Below are 17313 nucleotides of genomic sequence, written 5' to 3' on the forward strand. Positions count from 1 at the left end.
CGCAACTCCACCAACCTTTGTGTCGTCCGCAAACTTACTAATCAGACTGCTATATTTTCCTCCAAATCATTTATATATAGTACAAACAGCAAAGGTCCCAGCACTGATCCCTGTGGAACACCACTAGTCACATCCCTCCATTCAGAAAAGCACCCTTCCACTGCTACCCTCTGTCTTCTATGACCGAGCCAGTTCTGTATCCATCTTGCCAGCTCACCTCTGATCCCGTGTGACTTCACCTTTTGTACCAGTCTGCCATGAGGGACCTTGTCAAAGGCTTTACTGAAGTCCATATAGATAACATCCACTGCCCTTCCTTCATCAATCATCTTTGTCACTTCCTCAAAAAAACTCAATCAAGTTAGTGAGACATGACCTCCCTTTCACAAAACCATGCTGCCTCTCGCTAATAAGCTCGTTTGTTTCCAAATGGGAGTAAATCCTGTCCCGAAGAATCCTCTCTAATAATTTCCCTACCACTGACGTAAGGCTCACCGGCCTATACTTTCCTGGATTATCCTTGCTACCCTTCTTAAACAAAGGAACAATATTGGCTATTCTTCAGTCCTCTGGGATCTCACCTGTAGCCAATGAGGATACAAAAATTTCTGTCAAGGCCCCAGCAATTTCTTCCCTTGCCTCCCTCAGTATTCTGGGGTAGATCCCATCAGGCCCTGGGGACTTATCTACCTTAATGCTTTGCAAGACACCCAACACCACCACCTTATTGATAATGAGATGACCCAGACTATCTACACTCCCTTCCTTAGGCTCATCATCCACCAAGTCCTTCTCTTTGGTGAATATGATGCAAAGTACTCATTTAGTACCTCGCCCATTTCCTCTGGCTCCACACATAGATTCCCTTCTCTGTCCTTGAGTGGGCCAACCCTTTCCCTAGTTACCCTCTTGCTCTTTATATATGTATAAAAAGCCTTGGGATTTTCCTTAATCCTGTGATTTTAAGTTTACTTCCCCATGTCTTAAACTCCCCCATCAGCAGAAGTTTTTGTATGTACCCGAACAATTCCTTTCAAAGTCTTCCATCATATCACACCATAACCTATGTTCCAGTGAATACAAGCCTAGTTTGTGTTATCTCTCCTCATAATCTAATCCTCAGAGTTCTGGTAACATTCTGGTGAATACTTGCTGCACTCCTTTCAAGGCCAGTATAGTATTTCTAAGATGAAGTGCCCAGAACACTACACAGTATTCCAGGTGTGGTCTAAACAGGGATTGTATAACTGTAGCAAAATTTCTTCCCTTAAAATTTCAGCCTAGATAAATATAGATAACCATTTTGATTATTTTTTAGAACCTGACAGCTCAATTTTAGTGACCTGTGTATATGGACCCCCTAAATATCTTTGGAGTTCCACTGTTCCTACCTTTTCAACATTTAAAACATATCTCTAATCTAATCATGGTGGGCCGAAGGGCCTGTTTCAGTGCTGTATCTCTAATCTAAAAAAAAACCTCAGATCTATCATTTTTGGTATTAAATGGTTGACCTCACTTGCCTATGCTGAAACCCATGTGCCACAGTTTAGTTTAGTTTAGAGATACAGCACTGAAACAGGCCCTTCGGCCCACCGAGTCTGTGCCGACCATCAACCACCCATTTATACTAATCCTACACTAATCCCATATTCCTATCACATCCCCACCTGTCCCTATATATTTCCCTACCACCTACCTATACTAGGGGCAATTTATAATGGCCAATTAACCTATCAACCTGCAAGTCTTTGGCATGTGGGAGGAAACCGGAGCACCCGGAGGAAACCCACGCAGACACAGGGAGAACTTGCAAACTCCGCACAGGCAGTACCCAGAATTGAACCCGGGTCCCTGGAGCTGTGAGGCTGCGGTGCTAACCACTGCGCCACTGTGCATGCTCATTTAATCCATCAATGTCTCTATGTAATTTTGAGGCCCCAACACAGATTCCTTTGGGACAGTACTGGTCAGAGGACGGGAGGAAATAGAAAGATGAGCTTGGGATATCTGGTTCTGGTTTGCTGTCCAATTCCCAATGTTAGAAGGAGCAAGTATGAGCACTTGGATTGGTTTTGGCCTGTGTGTCTTTCCTCCCTCTGCTACTCCTTATAGTCACCATTGTCACTCTCATACAGTCTAAGATTTGTTTCTGAAGCTTGTACATGTAGAAATGCCATTTGGGCAAGAAACTAAAGGACTTCCAGTACTGTGGAGCTACATCTCAGCATAAACACTGCTTCCCTGGAGGGATTGATAGTCCCAACTAAAGGCCTGCTCGGTACAAAATTAAAACCCGACCTGGGCTGGGCTCAGCCCCACCCGAACACAGCCAAACCGAATCCACTGGAGCCCGAGTCCTTTAATATTTTTTTCATGCCCAACCCGAATAGCGCAATGAATTTAATAATATCAAACGTTATTGAAATAGAGAAAAATCGTGTCAAAACTTAGATTACGTGTTCGGGTTGGGTAGCCAGGCTTTAGTCCCAATCTCCTCACTGTTAGGTACTGTACTAATCTAGTGTGTTAGAGTAGTAAAAAGACATAAAAGGAAAGAGTAACTTGAATTTTTATAGCGCCTTTTCATGACCTCCGGGCATCCCAAAATATTATCATGAACTACTTTTGAAATGTAGTCACTGTTGTAATGTTGGAATTAGTTCGCAGTCTCTGTGGAACTGCCCTTCTTTCTCCTTTCAGAAGGAAGGATTGTAAAGTCTGGCCCCCTTGCAGTACTCTTGCATACTGCAGGAGTGGTATTGGAGAAACCTAACTGCCCTGACTAAATATTCGACCAGGACATAATGCATCTTATTGAGGCTAGAACTTTTCCGAGTATAAGAGTAAGATTTTAATGAGGCTTACTTGATTAAAAATTTTAACAAACTGGGCCTAGGTTCACTTCCATATTTTCTTATCTTTCTTTCTCTTCACAGATTGTTCCATGTCAGTATCTGTTGCAACCTGTGAAAAATGATGATCGGCACCTGTACTCTCAGCACCTTAAATCACTGGCGTTTTCTGTGTTCACTCAATGTCGGAGATCCTTACCACCCTCCACCTATGTCAAAGCACTGACTGGCTTTGGCCCAGGATTGGCCTTAGACAGCACCTTAAAAAGTCCAGATGTAAGTAATGTGTCTGCCTTTTTTGAAAAAAAAAACTCTTCATTCCCCACATAACCTAGGAGTCTGGTCCACTTCTGGGGGAATTGCCACCAATGTGGCCACCATGACAGTATGTCTGTTTGCTTTTCCCCAGCTCTAGAATTGAATTTGTTGCTCCTACCATTGTTTGTTTCAATTCTTGTGCCTGCCTGTAAGAAATGGGTTATGTAGATTTTCCCTTGGGCCAGAGTGTCATGGTCCTGATAAAACTCCTGCTTGGCATTTTCAAGGTGCGCTGCTTAAAAAGAGGAATGCCAACAAGCAGAATTTCTATGCTGTGATTTCTGATCCACTTTGAATGGAGAAGATGGCTCCTTCAATCCCTTTTGAAGTGTTTTGTAAAGATTATAATTGCCCCTCGTTAGTAATAGATGGGCATGAAACATAAATAAAAGGTCTGACACCACAACACTGGGAATTGCAGCACTTGCCTTGGGGTCTCTGTACCTGTAAGGGGAGAGTATTTTGCTCAACCTGCATGTAGTGTGATGAAGCAAAAAGCAAGAAAAGAAAGACTTTCATTTAAACAGTGCCTTTCGCGACCACTAGACGTCTCACAACGCTTTACAGCTAGTGAAGTACTTTTGAAGTCTAGTCGCTGTTGCAATGTAGGAAACGTGGCAGCCAGTTTGTGCACAGTAAGCTCCCACAAACAGCAATGTGATGATTTGTTTTTGTGATATTGAATGAGGGATAAATATTGGCTAGGACACCAGGGGTAACTCCCTGCTTTTCTTTGAAACAGTGCCATGGGATCTCTTACACCCACCTTTTTTCTTTATTTGTTCATGGGATGTGGGCGTCGCTGGCTAGGCCAGCATTTATTGCCTATCCCTAATTCACCTTGAGAAGGTGATGGTGACCTGAGTGGGCAGAGGGGGCCATCCGTCTCATCCAAAAAATGCACCTCTGACAGTGCAGCACTCCCAAAGTCATGAAAACTGAGATTACAGATGAAAACTTACAGAATTTTCTTTGGAGTATTCTGGCACTAAATCTCCATTGGATTTGAGCCCATGGGAATCTTGCCTAGTACTAGCTGTGCATAGGTATCCATAGGTACCAAGTGCACAGATGCTGCCTGTCTGCAGATACCAGTGCCTTTTTTCTCAAAATATACTTTATTCATAAAAATGTGTATGTAAAAAAAAAAATTACAAAACAGTTCCAATTTGACTTTCCAGAAAGTTCAAAGAAATCTGTTGCCTTCGATACAGAAAGTGAGTTGCCTCACAACCCTTGCCATTCCATTTTACATGCAATGTATATTTGCATTGCACCGTAAAACCATATTTTGGTGCTTACAACCAGAGAGGTTTTACACAGGTTCCAGCCCCTCAGTTCACTATGGCGGGAGGACCTTACACAGTGGTCTTTCCCCATTGAGCCTTTGCGGTGGCTGTCCCAAGCTTTAGTGCATCCTTCAGAACGTGATCCTGGACCTTAGAGTGTTGCAGACTGGCACATTCTGTCGTGGACATCTCTTTGCACTGGAATACCAGCAAGGTTCGGGCAGACCAAAGAATGTCTTTCACCAAGTTGATGGTTCCCCAGCAGCAGTTGATGTTTATCTCTGTGCGCGTCCCTGGGAACAGCCTGTAGAGCACAGACTCCTGTCTTACGGAGCTGCCTGGGATGAACCTCGACAAAAACCACTGCATCTCTTTTCACACTTGCTTTGCAAAGGCACATTCCAGAAGGAGGTGGGCAACGGTCTCTTCCCCACCACAGCCACTTCAAGGGCAGCGTGTGGAGGCGGAGAGACTCCGGGCATGCAGGAAGGATCTGATGGGAAGGGCCGGTCTCGACACCAGCCGCACTACGCCTGTTTGAAAGTTCTGGTGATGAGGCATTTTGCCAAATGACTTTGGCAGTCTGCTCGGGCAACTATCCGACAGGATCTACCATCTCCTTTTCCCGTAGGGCCTCGAGGACATTCCGTGCAGACCACTGCCTGATGGATCGGTGGTCAAAGGTGTTTTTCCGCACAAATATTTTCATGAAGGATAGGTGGTATGGCACGGTCCAGCTGAATGGAGCATTCTGTGGCAATGTGGCCAGACCCATCCTTCGCAACACCGGGGACAGATAGAACCTCAGCATGTAGTGACACTTGGTGTTTGCATACTGTGGTTCTGCGCACAGCTTGATGCAGCAGCACACGAAGGTGGCCGTCAGGATGAGGGCGAAGCTAGGTATATTTTTCACCTTTATCCAGAGGTTTCAAAATGGTGTCCCTCCAGAGACGCTCCATTTTCGATCTCCAGGTAAAGCAGGAGATGTCTCGGGTGATCGTCACATTGCAGAAGTGGGGTATGAACCAGACCTGCGCCACATACAATAACAACGTGAGGGCCTCGCACCTGATGACCAGGTTCTTACCCACAATGGAGAGAGATTGCTGCTCCCACATGCTCAGTTTATGTTTTACCATGGCTATACGCTCCTTCCAGATTTTGGCACATGGCCCGAACCATATCCCCAGCACCTTCAGATAGTCTGATCTGACGGTGAAGGGAACAAAGGATTGGTTGGCCCAGTTGTCAAAGAACATGGCCTTGCTCTTGCTGTGATTTACTTTGGCTCCGAGGCCATTTTGAACCGGTCGCAGATGCTCATCAGCCTGCGAACGGACAGTGGATTTGAGCAGAAGACAACGACGCATCCATTTACAGGGAAGCTTTTACCTGAGTGCCTTCGCTGCATGGGATTGTCACTCCTCTTATGCCTGCATCCTTCCTAATGGACTCGGCAAAAGGTTCGATGTGGCAAACAACCAAGACGGGAGAGAGGACAGTCCTGTCTGACTCCAGATTGGATCGGAAACTTCCTGATTCCCACCCATTGATTGAGACTGCGCTACTGATATTTGTGTAGAGCAGTTGAATCCAATTGCGGCTTCCCTCCCCAAACCCCATTTTGGAGAACATGTCTGTCGTGTAGGTCTGCGATATCCTTTCAAAAGCCTTCTGGTCCAAGCTGATGCCCACCCCCCTGTCCTGTACATTGGTGATTGTATCCCTGAGTAGCGCGAGGCTATCGGCGATCTTCCCGCCGGGTACAGTACAGGTCTGATCGGGGTGAATCACCAACTCCGGAGCAGATTTGACCCAATTGGTGATGACTTTGGACAGAATCTTGAAGTCTACATTAAGCAGTGAGATGGGCTGCCAATTTCTGATAGCCGCCCTCTCCCCCTTCTGCTTGTAGATGATGCCTTTTCTCATGGATTCTGACATGCTGCCGTCCAGAAGCATATTCTCATATACTTCCAGCAGATATGGGTTGATCCAGTCTGAGTCGAATACAAATCAACCGGTAAGCCATCGCTTCCGGGAGTTTTACTGGTCACAAAGGACCTGATGGCCTTTGTCAGCTCATCCAGAGTTAGCGGTTTGTCCAGACTCTCCCGCATTCGGTCATGTAAGACCTCATTGCAGATACTAATGCCCAGCTAGAGACTGGGCATAGAGACCAAATCAACAAAGCATGCTGCCAGCTCAACTGTTAGCACTCACTACTGACCTCCATTTAAGCGCCACTGGTTAAGATTGTTACCATGTGACATTTTTACTCATTAGGCGGTGATGGATGCTGAAGAAATATAGCGTCACCCTGCGCTGATGACTCATCAGCAGTGAGGAGGCTCTAGTGCTATGGTGTATCTCAGAAGGTCTTCAATGAATTTATCACGCAGCATCTGCGAATTGTACTGGAAGTATCCTGCAGTCCTGGCCAAAGTACCATACAATTTTAATAATCTAGTATATCCCATAAACTAGAGTGAATGTCCTAAACATGCAAGCCCCCCACCCACTGCCGATCCTCAATCAAACTGTCATTCCTGTTAAAACCAAATACTCTTGGGAAGTGGGATGTCGCTTGAGAAATCTGCTGAACCCATATTACACAAGACTGGGATAGAGCCTTGGACCTCCCCATTATGTATCAGTCCTGCACTAAGGTGTATTTACTCACTCAGCTATTTGTAGAGCTGAAATGTTTAAAATGTGACCCAATTCTGAACCTCTGTTTTTCTTTTTGCTACAGAGACCAGAGTATTTGCGGATTTACAGCCCTCCGTTTATCTTGGCTCCAGTGAAGGATAAGCAGACTGAGCTGGGAGAGACATTTGGAGAGGCTAGCCAGAAGTACAATGTTCTTTTTGTTGGCTATTGCTTGTCACATGACCAGAGGTGGCTGCTTGGAACATGTACAGATCTCTATGGAGAGCTGCTGGAAACCTGCGTCATTAATATAGATGTACCAAACAGGTATATAGACTACTGAAAAAACATCAAAATATAAGCTAATTCACCCAATCTAGTCAAAAAGCTTGTCTTAAAATTGCTAGCAGCCCAGACTTGCAAGTGTTTACAGAAAAGAACAGATCATCCTAGTTAGACTAGATGCATCTTCCAATCTGTCTTCACATAAAAAGACGTGTATTTAGAAGGTGTTGATGCACAAAAAAAAAATTAAGCAGGCATTAGAGACACATGCTGGTAACACATGGCGAGTCATGTGCAAAGTACACTCAATTGCTACTAAAAGCTCCTGTTAGGAGTCTCAAAGCTGTGTAGCCTTAAGTAGGGTTGGCACCACTTCAGCAGCAGACTTTCGCCAGTGTTGAAGGTAATGAATTTTTTTGAGCATTGATTGGTTTGTTCTGCTAACCCAATTTTAGCTTTTGCCTGTGAAGGGTTAGCATAAAATATTATGATCAGCAAAATGATTTGAGAGGAAAATTGTAAGAAAAAAAGCAAGAAAATAAACCCTTTTTAAGGTCCCAATCCATTTTATCAATCCTAGGGTTCTCTTATTTCACCCATGTGATAGCGCTGCCATGAGTCAGTATTTTGGAGAATTGTGGGTGTGTACCTACATATCTGACCATTCTGTGACTCAGCAAATTGATGTTTTCGTGTGCTGCAGTATTCAGCTTTTGCTCCTATATCTGTTTTTCTTTGTACCCCTTTACTTCCTCCTCAAGTTAAATGCTGAGAAAATCCTCATGCCCTAGAAGGAATTAACTCGTAGTGTTACTACTCTTCTATGGGTCCCAGTCAAATTCCTATGTACCTTGCCCAAGTGGCCATTGTTTGAACCTAGCCAGTAAGTGTTGGACTATTTGACCAAGAGTGATGTTACAACCAAGCCTAATTTTGATCTTTCTCAGGTTGCTGAATGATTTTTCCCTACCAAGACAGAGATTGATAGATTTCTAAGTATTAAAGATATCAAGGGATATGGGGATAGTGTGGGAAAATGAGGTAGATGATCAGTCATGATCTAATTGAATGGCAGAGCAGGCTTGAGGCCTGCTCCTGCTCCTAGTTCCTATGTTCCTAACCCAAGCAAATAATAATGCCCCTAGATCAACTAAGTCCATGCAAGGAACAGGCTGGGGACCTTTCTTTTTTGTGTGGCTCAGCTGAGCAAATAGGTGAGGTGGATGCATTTTTGGTTTAATACCCAATTTAATTGGAGGCCTATAATACAATTATTTGCATTTTAAAGGAAAGTGGGATGAGTGAATCCATTTTGCACAGTTAAAGTGGTCATCCAGCCTCTTAGTTCCTCAATCACACAGTCTGCTTCTACCTCCTTCCTAAAATCCACAAACAGGACTGCTATGGTCGACCTGTTGTTTCAACTTGTTCTTGCCCGATGAAGCTTATTGCTCCTCATCTTGACCCTTTTTTTCCCCCCCTCCCTTTGTCCACTCTCTTATCTACATTCACGACTCTTGCGACATCCTTCACCACTTTGACAGTTTCCTGGCACTAACCATCTCCATTTCACTATGGCTGTCCAATCCCTCTACATCTTCATACCCCACCGAAACGGCCTGAGGGCGCTCATTTCTTCCTTGAATGGAGGCCCAACAAGTCTCTCTCCACCACCACCCTCCCCTGCCTGGCTGAACTTGTTCTCACATTGAACAGCTTCTCCTTTGACTCCAGTCACTTCTTCCAAACTAAAGGTGTTGCTATGGGAACCTGTATGAGTCCTAGCTATGCCTGCCTTTTCATGGGATATATGGAACATTTTTTTTGTTCCAGTTCTACTCGGGTCCCCTCCCTCATTCCTTTTCTAGTGTATTGATACTTGTAGCCGTGCTGTTACCTGCCCCAAACTGGGAAATTCTTACCAACTTTGCTTCCAATTTCAGAATTTCCCTCGCCTTCACATGGTCTGTCTTTGACTCTTCCCTTACTCGACTTCTCTGTCTCCATTTCTGGAAATAGGCAGTCAGCCAGTCTACACTATAAGCCCACTGCCCCTCTCAGCTACCTCAACTATACTTACTCCCCCCTCCCCCCCCCCCCCCCCCCCTTGCCTCTTGTAGGCACTCTTCATTCTCTCAGTCTGTCAAATCAGTTCTGATGAGGTCACCTTCCATACTAGTGCTTTTGATATGTTTTCCTTATTCCTTAACTGAGGATTCTTTCCACCCCTCCCGTGGTTGCCAATGGCCTGAACCGTGTCTGTTCTATTTCCCACATGCCCTTTCCCCTCTCTCCCAGAACTGCAACAGGGTCCCTCTGTCCTCTCCTTCCATCCCATCAGCCTCCAAATCCAACTGATTATTTTCCGCCACCTTCAGCATGATGGCACCACCTAACATATCATCTCCCCACCCCTTTCGGCATTCCAGAAGCACCGTTGCCTTGGAGAGACACTGGTCCACTGCTCAGTCAACCCCTCCCCTTCCTACAGCACCTTCCTGTGCAAGCACAAGAGCTGTAACACCTGCCATTTTACCTCCTCCCTTAAGTCTAGGGATTTGAACACTCCTTCCAGGTGAAACAGCGCTTCACTTGTGCTTTCAATTTAGCATACTGTATTCCTGCTCACGATGCAGTCCCCTCTGTACTGGACACCAAATGCAGATTGGGTGCCTGCTTTGTGGAACACCTCCGCAAGAGTGACCCTGACCTTCCGGTGGCATGCCATTTTATTTCTCTGCCCCACTCCTACTCTAACCTCTTTGTCCTTGGCCTCCTACACTGGTTCCTGTAAAGCTCAACATAAGCGCAATGAACAGCACCTCATCTTTGGATTAGGTGTTTACTCAACATTGAGTTCAATGATTTTAGATAATAACATCTGACCTAATTTTTCTTTTTGGATGACAGCTGTTGATTCATGCTCATTTACATGTCCTCGTGGCTCATTTACATGTCCTCGTGACTCATCTTTTACTTTCCTTGTTCTGTTACCATCTCCTTTTGCCTTGCACCATCATTCCTTTTGTCATTTAATCCCTCTTGCCTTCCACCCTATCTCAGACTTTCCTTTTTTGTTCTTTCCCCACCTCCCCCCTTTCCCTGCCTCTACTTGCTTAAAACCTGTCCAGCGTTTCCCAGTTCTGACAAATGGTCATCGACTTGAAATGTTAACTTTCTCTCTCCATATGTACTGCCTAACTTGCTGAGTATTTCCAGCATTTCCATTCTTATTAAAGTGGTGATTCGTTATTATCTGACAGGGCTCGTAGGCGGAAAGGTTCACCCCGGAGAATGGGTCTTCAAAAACTTTGGGACTGGTGTTTGGGCATCATGCAGATGACATCACTACCCTGGAGGGTTGTTATTGGGCGTCTTGGGAGGATAGGACACGGAGAGTTAAAAGGTAAAGCAAATGAACATCCTGCGACATCTTACAAACTGGCACATGGCATATTTATTTAATAATTTTCTTCGTATGTTACTGGAAAATATAATCATTCTTGAAGTATTGGTTCCAGATGTGAGCACTGCCTAATGGGGATTGTTCTCATTATAGACACATATGAAACAGCTATACATATTAAAGAACAATTTTACCAGACCTGTGCTGTTCCTCACTAAATTGGGTGATATGCTACTTTATAAGAGGAATGTTGTATTGTGTAACCTACAACATATTTTTCCACTTTTAGAGAGAGCTTTGGGCCAAGCAGAGTTGTCATTTGAGAGAACTGCACATTGCAAGATGCTTATAAATTTTAGGCTGCATATCAGCACTCTTTTGAGATTGTCTTATATCTGTAACAATGCAGCATACACTCTGTCTATCACACTGCATTTTGTTTCTATTCTGTCTTATCTATCATGACTGCCATGGATAGAAAATTATGGGAGACCTATATACAAATGTTACTTCATTTTCTTTTTCATACTGCTTTATTATAAAGCATACATTAGTGCTTAAAACATTGTGTATTTGTAGAAGAGCACTATTGTCCTCGTTCCCTTCTCTCCTGGATGCTAACTCCTGGTAGATACTAGCAGTCCTCATTAAATGGCCTTTGTTTATGTGTGAACCAAGATTAAAGTGGCAGGTTATTTGACTTTAGGGAGCCAAGCCCAATCTTTTCATCTGATTTCTAAAAATGTACTTTCTAGTGGGGCTCATTTGATAGTGATCAGGAGCAGGAACTCTTTTTTTTTCACTGTTTTCAGTGCACTGAGGCCAATTATAGCACCATAACCCGACTGAGATCAGCTAACTGGGAACATACTGGGAATTGAACATGTTTTTTTAATGTCTAGAAGTTAACTTTTGGGAATATTGGACAAATGCTTCACCCTTTGATATGGGATTTCTTTACTGGTTTAGTAGAGTCTCTAGTTCATTAAACTACAAATTAATATAGCAGATGAAAGAATGTCATACAAATGTTAAATGTCCGTCTGCTGGTCCTAAAAAATGACTTCTGGGTTGAACATATACCAACAAAGCCATTGGGAGAGCGTTAATAGAAACGTGCCTTTATCTTGAGTGCACGTTTATGTTCTGACTGCTGTCTCGGCAACTCATGCTGTTCTTTTTCATTTCCTACAGACTGGAGTTGCTTGCTTGGCCGTCGCACTTTGCAGTCCCTCAGCCGGCACCTGAAGGACACTTGCAGAATGTGCGGTATTTCTGCAGCTGATTCTCCAAGCATCCTTAGCGCTTGTTTGGTTGCTATGGAGCCACAGGGATCATTCGTGATAATGCCTGGTAAGAATAGTTTGTGGAATGTACAGTTTGTTGATCAGTTTCAACCTGGTAAAGGAAGCAACATGTAGTATGGTTTTTAACAAATGATTAACCTGCTAAAGAATGTGAATTGAATCTATGTTCTGGTTGGACTTCTCAACTCTCCATTTGAACAGCAGCTCTTGGTCACTTGGCAAATGTTTTACTTTCATAATTTACATGTGAAATGTTGAGTTTAATATTGATTTATACAACCACCTCTGCCTGATGAATGGATATGTTTCAGACTGGGAAATGGCTTGTAGTGTTCTTCAAGGGTCAGTTTCGGCTGCGTGAATCGTTTCAATTCTTATCAATGACCGACTTGGGCATAGGGAGCAGTATTTGCCATTTGGAGATGATACTAAATTTGGCAAAGTAGTAAATAATGAGGATAGTTTTAGACTTTCAGGTGGTGAAATGGGCAGAAGCATGGCAGATAAAGATTACCGTGGAGAAGTGTGAAGTGCTTCATTTTGGGAGGACTTGTATGGAAAGACAGTATACTACAAATGGCACAATTCTGAAAATGTAGATGAGCAGAGTGATCTTGGTATCCATATATGCATGTCCTTAAGTCACAGGGCAAGTAGATAAAGTGGTTAAAAAAGGGTTAATTGGGTTTATAAATAGAGGCATAGAATATAAAAGCAAAGAGATCATGCTAGAACTTTATAAATCAATACAACAGGGATATTGTGGCCAATTCAGCAAAGATGTAAAGACCTTAGAAAGGATATGCAGGAAGTTTACCAGGATCTTCCCAGGGATGTTGGACATCAGTTAGGAGGAGAGGCTGGAGAAGTTAGGACTCCTTGTTGGAAAAGAGAAGGTTAAGAGGTGACCTATTAGAGGTTTTCCGGATGATGGGTTTTGATAGAGTGGATAGAGAAAGACTGTTCCCTCTGGCAAGTGGGTCAATAACCAGAGGTCATTGACAAAAGCTCTGGAGGAGAGAAGAAAACCTTTTTTCAGTTGTTAGGATCTGGAATGCTCTGAAAAGGTGGTGAAAGCTGATTCCATAAATAATGGAGTTGTGCAGGCATTTGAGGATGAGGAACTTATAGGGTCACAGACAAAAAGCAGAGATGTAGGGCTAAGCACGACTGCCCTTTCGAAGAGCCAGCACAGGCATGAAGGGTCGAATGGTTTCTTCCTGTGCTGTGCATTTGTGATCTTTGGTGCCATCATTGCTGAGACCATAGCCAACAATATTCTGGAGATCACCATTGAGCAACTAACTAGACCAACCATACCAACACCGGCTGCAGGAGTAGAACAAAGGTTGGATATAATGCAATGTGCAATGTGTGACTCATCTCCTAAACCCTCAGCCTCTCCGCTTTCTACAAGATTCAAGTCACGAGCGTGATGCAATATTCATCACTCAATGGATAGGCGCAGCTGAAACAATCAACAAGTTCAATGACATTCAAGACCAAGTAGTCTGCTTCATTGGTGCTCCCGTGGCTACACTCTGAATCCATCACCTCCACTCTGATGCATTGTTGCCCCAGTATGTACTATCTACAGGATGCACTGCAGCAACTCACTAAGCTTACTTGAACAGCACTTCCTAGCCCTGTGACATCTACTGCAAAGAAGCGCCAGGCCAACCAAATCTCGAACACAATCGCATCCAAGTTACCTTCCCAACTCTTGTCATTGTGATTTGGAGATGTATGCATTGTTGCTGCTGAGTCAGAATCCTGGAATTTGCTACATAGCACTGTATTGGAACTACCATCAGTATGTGGATTACAGTGTTCAAGGAGAATATCCACCACTACCTTCACAGGACAGCTAAGAATGGATGATAATTGTGGCCTTGCCAGCATCATCTATATCTTGTGAAGAAGAAATGTTTTAAAAAAAAAAAAAAAAAAAAAAATTTTGGATTACAGTTGAGTGTCATCAAAAAGAATCATAGGAACTATGCCACTAGGCCAAATATTGAAATGGGGAGAAGGGCTTTATGATATGTATTGATGCCCCACTGTGGGGCATCGTGTATTGGTAGACTTTGGCTTTATCTGTGATTTACTAAGTGTTGAAATTTCCCTTTGTTGTTGTGGTGCAAACGTCACTGGAAAAGTAAATGCTTCACATTGAGAAGGGGTGAAGAAGTCATCCTGGGCATACTGCTTCATGTTTCTTGCCTCATATAGCCACTGTACTTGAGTTTCCACCAGCAGCAGGAATTTTATTAGAGCGAATCCTGTTGTGTTAAGGACCTGATGCTGTTGTAATTGAAGATACCAAAACCCTTCAAAGTAGGGTTATTTGGTGACTGTCAACTTCATTGCTTAACAGTTCCTTCGATGTAATTTCGGTTGTATTTGCTGTTGGATTCATCAATTTGGGTCTGCTTGAGAGTAAGTTAGCCTGTCACCCTATTTATATATAGACCTCACTCAATATTCGAAGGTCCAAACAGATTGACGAAAGTTAGGAGTGTGACTTAACTGGGCATCTGCATTACGCAGTTGCCATTTATGAGCAATTGCCTTTGAATATATACAATTTTTCACTTATTTTCATTGGGCATGGCTGTAATCTAAAATCCAGCATCAGTTCTGGGGTAGAACTGAAGCAACTTTGGACAACAGAAGATGAATGTTGCCACACTCTGCATTCAGAGGCAAGGGGTGAGAAAATGAAAGACCACAGATAGGATCCAAGTTATACATACTAAAAGTAAATATATTTGAGAAATACTGCGCTATGCACCCTATTATGTTGTCAAAGAGTGCTCACAAAATTAGTTTTTGAAATGCAGCTACTGTTGACGGAAGCAGCTATCTATAATGACAGTGTCTGGGAAGCAGTGACTTGAACGATGACCTGTTTAGTGGTTAAGGGAGGAATGTTGGGCAGGACACTTGGAGAATTCTGTGCTGTTTTTTAAATAGTGCCATGGAATCTTCAGCATTGACAAGTTTTGCCTTCATTGTACAGCAGAGCGAGTGCATAATTTTGAAATTGTTAAATCTTTCTAGCCTTGGTAATTAAAATCAGGGGTTCACAAACTATTTCAGCTCTTCGAGGGGTGAATGTGTTGCAGATCTCTAAGCTATCAGCAAATCGTATTTTCAACATTTTTTTTCAAGTCGCACACTGGTGTGAACCATATGAACCAATTAGTTGCATCAAAGAGCTGAAGGTTCTTTTGAACTGAAGGTTCATATTCTGAAGTCATTAGAAGGAAACTTTCTTTTTATACCTATACTTGTTTGGCCTATTGTTGAGGACTTAACAGAAAATCTTTATTTTGAAATGTTTAAGACTAAATTTTTTGTTGTTGCTATAGACTCTGTGTCAGTCGGATCGGTATTCGGTCGTGGCACATCTCTCAACATGCAGACATCACAGCTCAGCACTCCGCAGGATACATCGTGCACTCACATCCTGGTGTTCCCTACCTCTGCAATGGTGCAGGTGCCAACTGGGAGCTACGAAATAAACGTTGGTTAGTCTTGTGTGTTGTCTTTCCCTGGTATCAACTGGATTCTTAGGTGGTAGATTTCCAGAGTTTGAATTGGGGTATGATGTCTCTTCTGTATTGGATCTGTTGATTTATGGAATACTCTGACATCCATCTAGTGGATGGTGGCTTAGTTGGTGCATCAATTCCTGATTCAGCAGTAGACGTAGGTTTGATAGTTTTTTTTTAAATGGTCAGATTGGTCCTGAAGCAGAAACTGGCTCAATGGCATCGTATTTCTGGCTGCTGCAATGGCTCTGAGTTGAGCTGCTAATTAGTTAGCTGTTCAGAACCAGGAAGCCAATGGTAGCCACACTCCTAGGAGTGTACTATAGACCCCCAGATAGTGAGGGGGAGATACAAGAACAAATAAGTAGGCAAATTCCTGAGTGCAAAAACAATAGGGCAATAATAGTTGGGGATTTCAACAACCCTAATATCAACTGGGATACAAACAGTGTGAAAGGCACAGAGGGAACAAAATTCTTGAACTGCATTCAAGAGAACTTTTTTAGCCAGCATGTAACAAGCCCAACAAGAGGGGGTGCAATTCTAGGTTTTAGTTTAGGCAAGCATCAAGATCGGCGCAGGCTTGGAGGGCCGAATGGCCTGTTCCTGTGCTGTACTGTTCTTTGTTAGGTTCAGTCTTGGGGAATGAAGCTGGTCAAGTAGATGAAGTAGCAGTAGACCATTTTGGAGATGGTGATCTTAATACAGTTAGATTTAGCATAATTATGGAAAAGGACAAGGTTAGAACAAGAGTAAAAGTTCTAAATTGGGGAAGGCAAATTTTATGAAGCTGAGAGGTGATCTGGCGAAAGTGGACTAGATACAGCTACTTGAAGGAAAATCAGTGGCAAACCAGTGGGAGACTGGTGATTCTATGGACATAGTGTATACATGTCCCCACAAAGAAAAAGGGTGGTACTGCCAAATATAGAGCCCTCTGGTTATCTAGAAGCATACAGGGTAAGATAAAGCAGAAAAAGAAAGTTTATGACAGTCGCAGAAAGCTTGGAGGAGTCTAGAAAGTGAAGTAAAAAAGGAAATTAGGAAAGCAAAGAGGACATGAAAAATTATTGGCAGGTAAAATCAAGGAAAACCTCTGCTCCTAATTCGTATGATTGTATAGCACATTAAGAGTAAGAGGATAACTAAGGAAAGGGGAGGGCCTATCAGAGATGTACAAGGTAACCTGCATGGATGCAGAAGATGTAGGCAGGGTTCTTAATGAGTACTTTGCCTCTGTCTTCACAAAGGAGAGGGATGAAGCAGACATTGTAGTTGAAGAGTGTGAAATATTAGATATGATTAGAATAATGAGGAGAGGAAGTACTAGAGGATCTGACATCCTTGAAAGTGGATAAATCACCAGGGCTGGTTGGATTGTATCCCAGGCTGTTAAAGGAAGCCAGGGGAAAATAGCAGATGCTCTGAGGATCATCAAATCCTCACTGGCTATAGGCGAGGTACCAGACTATTGGAGGTCTGCAAACATTGTACCATTGTTTAAAAATGGTGCAAGGGATGGATCAAATAATTAAAGGCTGGTCGGTCTGACCTCGGTGGTGGGCAAATTATTAGAATCAATTCTGAGAGATCGGATAATCTGTCACTTAGAAAGGCATGGATTAATCAGGCATAGCCAGC

The 17313-nt window shown here is 43.3% G+C and overlaps 1 protein-coding gene across 2 annotated transcripts in view; it reads left to right on the plus strand.

Annotated features, from left to right (window-relative positions):
• Window positions 1-17313, plus strand: part of med13a (mediator complex subunit 13a) — a 178956-nt gene that overhangs the window by 150141 nt on the left and 11502 nt on the right. For both annotated transcript variants that reach the window (XM_068010720.1, XM_068010721.1), the window contains exons 23-27: window positions 2940-3131; window positions 7221-7444; window positions 10666-10808; window positions 12003-12161; window positions 15490-15648. In XM_068010720.1, coding sequence (XP_067866821.1) covers window positions 2940-3131; window positions 7221-7444; window positions 10666-10808; window positions 12003-12161; window positions 15490-15648 — 877 coding nt within the window. The remainder of the gene's footprint in view (window positions 1-2939; window positions 3132-7220; window positions 7445-10665; window positions 10809-12002; window positions 12162-15489; window positions 15649-17313) is intronic.

This window comes from Heterodontus francisci, chromosome 30 (assembly GCF_036365525.1).
Source record: "Heterodontus francisci isolate sHetFra1 chromosome 30, sHetFra1.hap1, whole genome shotgun sequence".
NCBI classification, from domain to species: domain Eukaryota; kingdom Metazoa; phylum Chordata; class Chondrichthyes; order Heterodontiformes; family Heterodontidae; genus Heterodontus; species Heterodontus francisci.